The 7,948-nt window shown below is 47.5% G+C and overlaps 1 protein-coding gene across 1 annotated transcript in view; it reads right to left on the bottom strand.

Moving 5' to 3' along the window:
- Window positions 1-7,463: 7,463 nt before the first annotated feature.
- Window positions 7,464-7,948, bottom strand: part of PLA2G4D (phospholipase A2, group IVD (cytosolic)) — a 22,560-nt gene continuing 22,075 nt past the window's right edge. The window contains exon 20 of the mRNA XM_008587740.1: window positions 7,464-7,711. Within this exon, the coding sequence (XP_008585962.1) occupies window positions 7,464-7,711 (248 nt within the window). The remainder of the gene's footprint in view (window positions 7,712-7,948) is intronic.

The raw sequence follows: 7,948 nt of genomic DNA, 5'->3' as shown, positions 1-7,948 counted from the left end.
CTGCTGGGAGGCAAATACTTCTAGCCCTTCTTCCCCTGTCCATTCCCACAAGGGCGGCTGATTGTTTTTCTGACTGGTAGAAGCCCAAGACATTGATTGGGTTATGCTGTACTTCTGGTGGGGTTGATACACCTAAAGGCCAAGAGCCATGTGGGTGCTTCCTCCATCTCCCCGCACCCAGGCAGTGGGCAGTGTCAGGTCAGCCTGTTCTCTGTCCCTACTTCACTGCTCACAATCAGTGTTAGATAGGATGACCAACTTGTCCCAGTTTGCCTGGGACCTTCTCCACTTTTGCACTGAAATTCTCCCATCTCAGGAACCCTCGGTCCCAAGCAAGTTGACTTTCCCACTCAATCTTGGGTAATTCAGACCCAAGTTGCCCCACAGATTCAACTGTCCTAGATCCTGCGAGAGGATGAGAAATTCTTCAAGCCTCCAGGCTCCTGACGTGTTGGTCATTCCAGTGATTACCAGAGCTCTGCACTGGGAATGAAAATTGTCGGGGGGTTGTTGTGTCTATAAAAACAGGCTTTAGGGCCGGCCCGGTGGCGCACTGCTACAGTGCGCCGCTTGGGAGCGCAGCGGCGCTCCCGACGAGGGTTCGGATCCCACATACAGACTGGTTCCCGCTCACTGGCTGGGCGAGGTGCGGACGCAGCACCAAGGGTTGTGATCCCGTTGCCGGTCCCGGTCTGGTATGGGCGTGACACTGAGGGTTGCGATCCGTTGCCGGACACGAAAAAAAAAAAAAAAAGACAAAAAAAAAAGGAAAAAACAAAAAACAAAAAACAGGCTTTGGCAGCAAATGGGGTGGCCCAGCATGTGAGTTCCGCAGGCAGGTGGCCTGGATTCGAATCCTGACTCCACTTCTTGCTGGTTTTGTGGCCTTGAGCAAGTTATCTCACCAACTCCAGCCTTAGAGCCTGACTCTTAGCACAGTCCCTACCTCATTGGGCTGCTGTGAAAATTAAATGAGAAAATGCAAACACTTAGAAATGTTCAGCCCACAGGTTGTGTTCAACAAATGACAGCCATTGCTGTTTCCCTCTGTTCCTTGTACACAGAGCTGCCAGTTAGCCTCCCAGGTACTGGTCCTAAGTCTTTTACTGATTTTTATTATGAAAATTTTCATATCCCATACCAGTCCCTCCCACCCCCCCAAAAAGTTTCATAAATACAGAGGAATATATATTGCACATTCACATATATAATGAGAAAAGTAATAAAATATATACCCATTTACTAAAACTCCTTCTCAGCTTAAAATAGAAAATTATCAATGCTTTCAAAGCTGCTACGCAACCCTCTCTAATCATAACCTTCTCTGTGAGGGTCACAGCTAATCTGAATTTTGTGTTTATCATTTCCTTGCTTTTTGTTATATGTTTACTACATATATATGCATCCCTAAATAATATATTATTCAGTTTTGGATATTTAGGTACTAACCAAATGCAACCATACTTACTTTTTCACTCAACATTGTGTTTTTGAGATTTATTCATGTCAATATGTGAAGCCATAGTCCATTATTCTTCTTGGCTGTATAGTATTCCACTGTTTGAATGTATTGTAATTTATTCATTCCCTTATCATCTGGACATCTGAATTGTTGCTATAGTGCTGCTGCAAACAGTCTCACATGTCTCCTGGTGCACGTGTGCAAATGTTATTCTAGGGTATGTACCAATCTATTCCTAAAAGTCTTTATTGATTGCCCAGTGGCAAAGTCCTATTCTTTGATTTGATTTTCCTTCCACCTCGGAATTCTGAATTTGACATCCTCCTATCCATTAAACTCTCTTTTCCTGTATTTTAAACTAGGATTCATTAGGATGCATTATTGTGAGTGACAAAAAGTTCAACTCAAGTGAGATTAGGCAAATAAAAAGAAAGGGGGCGGGGAGGGGACGGGGAGGAGGAATGAGCCGGGAAGAATGACTGAGCAGTCCGGGTGGGGGTAGGGCGGGCACTGTTTTAATCTTAGACTGGACACTGCCGGCACTCTCCGTGTCTCTCTCCATCCTGGGCTTGGCCACCCCTGTCTTTCCTCCATTCTTAGACAAGCTCTTCCTTCCTCAGGACCAGATGACACATGCCCGGGTTCAAGCCCAGTGAGAGAGAATGAGCGTCTACGTCTGAAGCCCTAAAAAAGTCTCCTGGTATCTCATTGGCTGCCCCTGGTCACCCGCTTGTCCCTAAGCCAATCTCTGTGCAACGCTGCTCTGATTGGCCAGGCCTGAGCCACAAGCCCACCCCTCGAATCGTGGTGGAGCAGGAGCCCAGAGATTGTGGGCTGAGTGAAGGTGGGGAGCGCCCCCCAGCGCTGTCCCTAAGAGAAGGACGATAACCACACTCAGCCCCAGACAGTGGGTGCCCAACACGCCCTCAGCTAGCTGGCTGTGTGACCTCGGACAGGGTACGGGGCATCCTCGGTGTCTCTTCATCTGCAGATGAGAGGGCTGAGCTAAAGGTCCCTAAGATCCCGTCCATCCTTGAGCCCCGTGTGGGCTCTGGCTGCCGTTTAACATCATACTCTGGTGCCTTTTAACATCACAGACGGGTCTCCACAGCATGGAGTTCTCTGTAGAACTGCATGTGTCAGCTTTGGTTTCTCCAGTCCTCCAGCGCATTTCCCTGTGTCATTCTCATCAATGTCGGACTGGGCTTCTGAGATCACCTCTGGGAGCACATTCCTCTTACCAGACAACATGACTTCTCAGAGGTAGCTCACTGCGGAATAACTTCTCAAATGCACCCTCTGCAAAGACCAGGGGCCCTTCCAGAGCACTTCACTGTTCTCACCACCGATGTCTTTTCAGGTTACAACCTTCAGTCTCCTGTGGATCTTCGTCTTCCTTACTTTAAACTCCTGAATCTGATCTGTCACAGAATTTGGGTATTTTCTTTTTTCCTTTAGAACCTCTCTCTCTCTCTCTCTCTCTCTCTCAAGCTACCTGCCATATTGTGACCTGCTCCAGGAGGTCCATGTGGCGAGATGCTGAGGGCAGACTCAGGCCAACAGCCCATGAGGAACTGAATCCTGCCAGCAGCCACGTGAGGACACAGGTCCTGCCTCCTTCAGACCTTGAGATGATTGCAGCCCTGGCCAATATCTTGATTGCAGAGGACCAGCTAAGTCACGCCTCAATTCCTGACCCACAGAAACGGAATGAGCTCCAGGAAACCATTGTCAAGAAATGGAAACCTGAACTTTAAGGAAACACATCTAAGATTTCACCATTTAGAATGACAGGTTTTTGTTTTTTCTTCTAATGGATACTGTATTAGTGTTCTACAGAGAAACAGAACAGGATGTGTGTGTGTGTGTGTGTGTGTGTGAGAGTGTGTGTGTGTGTGTGTGTGCGTGCGCACGCGCACACGTGTGTGTGTATAGAGAGAGAGATGTATTTTAAGGAATTGGCTCACACAGTTGTGGAGGCTTGAGTCCAAAATCTGATGGGGTAGGCCAACAGGCTGGAGACTCAGGGAAGAGTTGCAGTTTGAGTCCAAAGGCAGCCTGTGGGCAGAATTCCTTCTTGCTGAGTGAACTACATCTTTGTTCTGTTAAGGACTTCAACTGATTGGTTGAGGCCCAACCACATTATGGAAGATAATCTGCTTACTTAAAGTCCACCAATTTAAACATTAATCTCCCTTCACAGCCTGCTGGGCCTTTGTGTCTTTGCTGGTTGTCTCTGGGCCTGGCCAGGGAAAGGCCCACAGGCTGCAGGAAGAGCCATGCACAATTTACACGGGAGCCTTTGAGTGGGGTCTGACAGCTGCTGGAGTCACAGTCCTCATCCAGATCAGGGTGGGACTGACAGGCATTCCTGGTTGTTGGGTAGTCAGAGGACCTGGGGTGACAGCAGCTATTCAGGGTGGGGGGTAGGGGGTGGGCGTGAGACAGATAAACACACTCACACATGTACACTCATGTGCCTGGTATGGCTTTGAGCCTCAACCCAGCCCACTCTGGGGGCTGTATGGAACTCTGTCAGCCCTCTGTCTGGTTTTATTACAAGTTCCCCAAATATAATGAGTCTTTTTTTCTATTTGTCCTTTCTCTCACTCTCCAGAGCATAGGAGCCCAGAGTTGGCCAAACCCTGAGACTGAGGGCACAGTCCTGTAGACAGCCAAATCTGGCCAGGATTTCTGACCCCTTGCTCCCCACTGCAATGGAGGTTACCAACCTGTACAGTCTAAAGGAAAAGTCTCCACAAGACTGTCCTGAGTTTAGTCACCAGCCACAAGTTCAGGAGTCCCCAGAACCACCTCCACTTCTGACCAGCTGGCTACAAATTTAGGAGCCCTTACAACCACCCTCAGGTTCAATAATTTGCTAGAATCAATCCCAGAACTCAAGAAAGCACTAAACTTATTATTATAGTTTTCTTATAGCAAAAGGACACAAATTAAAATCAGCCAGAGGAAGAGACACATAGGGCAGAATCTGGGAGAGGTCCAATTCCAGAACTTCCAGGCGTCTTCTCCCTGTGGAGTCCAGGATGGCATTACCTCCTCCTGGCCACAATGTGTGACAATACACGCAGAGCATTGCCAACCAGGGACATTGACCTGAGCCGGTGCCATCCAGTTTTTATTGGGGCTGGAGCAGTGTAAAGCTAGGGCTAGGGCTTACAGACCCCTTGAGCCCATTGTACAGACTGGGTCACAAACCCTCCACAAGCAGGTCTATGAGCTAGGTAATAGGAAAAGGTCCTGGGAGCTGTGGGTAAAAAATTAATAGGCTTTATTCAGAGCTAGGAGCAGCTGCCCTAGTGGCTTCCTGGAGCGTCCAGAGAAGCACCATGTATCAGAGCCCTTAGTCCTTTTTACTTAAGTCCATCGCCCAAAACACCTGGGTGCACATGCGCAATTACACCAGACAATAAACAAGGAACACCAGGGCGCACATGAATATTTACATCAGATGCCTGGCAAGATCCTGAACATCTGAGGGGCCCTCACCATTTTTCTATATTTTCCCAACAAGCAGATACTGTCTGTGTGAGTAGCCTTCAGTCTCCAGCCCCTCCTGAAGGTCGGGCTAAGACTTTTATTCTCCAGTTCCTCCAGGTGGCCAAATCCCCCCAGCAAACAAAGACTCCTGTCAGACAGGACATTCCAGGGATTAGAGTCACCTCCCCATAGCCAAGTGCAAAGGCCAGACCTCTCTGTAGGTGAGGTTAGTTCTTCACTACAAATAGGGCATGCTGCAAAGTCAGGGCCCAGAGCTGCAGACTGGCATGGTGGTTAGAAGCCTGGATGCTGATTTTCAAAGCCTCCAGTTCCAGTCCTGGCTTTGCCACTTTTGAGTTGAGTGATCTTGAGCAAGTTACTTAAGCCATTGATATCCACCAGCCAAAGACCACCAGAAACATCCCAGTAGTTGAACAAATTTGGGTTTGTTGGTACTTGTTGCAACTAAGGAGACCTTGCACCATGAGGAACCATGGAGCATCTTAGTAAGTGGAGTGGAAGGGGGGCTTATCTTAGGGTTTGGGCTTATATGAGATGATTTTAGGGAACGTTTGAGGAAGCGAAGTTTTGCTATGGATTGGGTGCTGTCAGGAATTGAGGGCAAGTCTACATCTGGGTATCTTCCTAATTTTTATCTAGGTGGCAGGGGAACAGGGCAGGGCTAAAAACCTGTAATTGATAAAGAACAGCAATCTCTCCTGTGAAACAGGAGAGGGCAGCGTTTGGGCGTTTTGTGGTTTCACAGTGATCTTGTTTTGGCTGTGCTCAGACATGCTTAGGAATGGTCTTGTTTCTGTCTTGCTTTGTCACAGTTGTATAGTGACCCTGTCTGTGCAAGTGTTTGTGTTCATCAGGAGCACACCATGGCCAGCAGCGAGTGCCGGGTCGGCTCCAGCAGATGGAGCAAAGGGATGCTTTTTTCATCATTGTTAACATGGAGATAATAATCCTACCTAACACATTAGGCAGCTGGGAGAAGTAAGAGAAATAATGTAAAATGCCTGGCACAAAATAAAACACAATAACCAGTAAATTTCATCATTGTTGTTGTTAAAAAAATAAGTTTGTGATAAAATGAGGAAAGTGGACAATCAAAATAAAGCCAAATACAGAGACACAGAGGGAAAAAAGGTCCTGAGAGAGGATGTCAGATGAGGGCAGTCACTGAGCCGAGGTCTGTCATAAAGCTCCCGCCATGACCTCCACCTGGGGCCAGAGGAGCCAGAGTTGTTTGTGAGTTTGTGTGTGTGTGTATACTTTAGACTGTGAGAGTTAAGAAGTACGCCAACAGTACATAAAAAAAAAAAAACCAACAAAAAACTGTAGATCATGATCAAGTGGGATTTGTCCCAGAAATGTGAGGGTGATTTAACATCCCAAAATCAATTAATGCAAAACACATTAATAGATTCAGGACAAAACCCACACGATCATCTCAATAGACACAGAAAACATAATTTGACAACATTCAGTACACTTTCATGTTAAAAACACTCAACAAACTAGGAATGGAAGGGAACTTCCTCAACCTAACATCTAGGAAAAACATTTAGAAGAACATCTAGGAAAAACCCACAGCTAATATCACACTAACAGTGAAATACAATGCTTTCCCCCATATCAGGAACAAGACAAGGATGTCCGCTCTCGCCTTGTTTGTTCAACATTAGCTCTGGTCGCCGCAATTACACAAGAAAAAGAAATAAGAGGCATTCCAGGTAGGAAGAAGTAAAACCCTCTCTATTTGCAGATGACATGATCTGTATATAGAAAATTCTAAGGGATTTACAAAAGTGTTGGAGCTAATAAACAAGTCCGGCAGGATTGCAGAATACAAGATCAATATAAAAAAATCAATCATATTTCTATAAAATATCAATAAACAATCTGAAAAATGAAGTTGAGAAAATAATTCCATTTACAGTATCATCAAAAAGAAAACAGGAATAAATTTAACTAAATAAGTGCAAGACTTGTACAAGGTACTTCAAAAAGTTCATGGAAAGAATCGTATTATCTTTTCATTCTATTTTTCCACAAACTTTTTGAAGTACCCTCATATACTAAAAGAGGAGGAGGAAGACGAGGAGAGGAAGAGGAAGAGAGGAAGGAGAAGGGAGTGTGTCCAGGACATGCTCTGATTCCCGATGCCTGAAGCCTCCTCCTGTCAGGTCAGGCCATTCCCAACCCTTCCTGTCCTTTCTGATCTGACACCTCCAGCTTGCACCCCAAATCCATTCTGTGGAAGTTTGTCTGGTTGGACCAGCCATGCTACACACTGGCCTGGTGAAGAGTTTATTTTCAGCTCCTTTCAAGCCAGCCATGAACATAAGGGAGAACTCTGGGTGGGGTGCAGCCCCTACTGAGCAGTGAGACAGCTGTAGTGGTGGCCCTGTACTGGGAGACCGGGAACTCCAGCCAGGGAGGGCTGTGGCTATGCCCAGATGCAGGTTGGGTTAAGCCCCCAGCCCCTGGAAGGTCAGAGTGTGGACCTCAGGGTCCTGGGCCCCCTGAGCAGCCTCAGGTCTGTGCGCCTCCGGTGCTTCAAAGCAGTCCTCAAGGCCTGTAGGATGTCGCCCTGGCTGTTCCGCACGTTGTAGTCACTGAGCTGCAGCAGGCGGTCAAAGTCTTCCTCCTTGTAGGTCATGTTGAACAGGGCATAGGGGGAGGTGGCCCCAGTGAGATCCACTTGGCCGGCCTGGAGCTCTGCGGGGCTGCGCTGGACACCTGCCCAAGGAGGAAGGGGGTCAGGAACAGGGCACAGAGGCCACACAGCCAGGAGGGACCAAGCCTCCCAGCAGGGCACAGGGGAGGGCTGCGCCCCACTGAAGGGGCCCTTGCTCTTCCCCCAGTTCTGTGTCCTTTGCCCAGAAATACAATTGTGGGTGGTAGGGTGTTATTTTGAGGTATGAAGAGCTTGCTACTCCCACATTTCCTTGTAGCTTGACACTTCCACTATTCAGG

Source organism: Galeopterus variegatus, unplaced genomic scaffold (genome assembly GCF_000696425.1).
Source record: "Galeopterus variegatus unplaced genomic scaffold, G_variegatus-3.0.2 Scaffold119, whole genome shotgun sequence".
Lineage (NCBI taxonomy): Eukaryota > Metazoa > Chordata > Mammalia > Dermoptera > Cynocephalidae > Galeopterus > Galeopterus variegatus.
The sequence above is the reverse complement of the archived record's forward strand: the minus strand, read 5'-3'. Positions and strand labels throughout refer to the sequence as shown.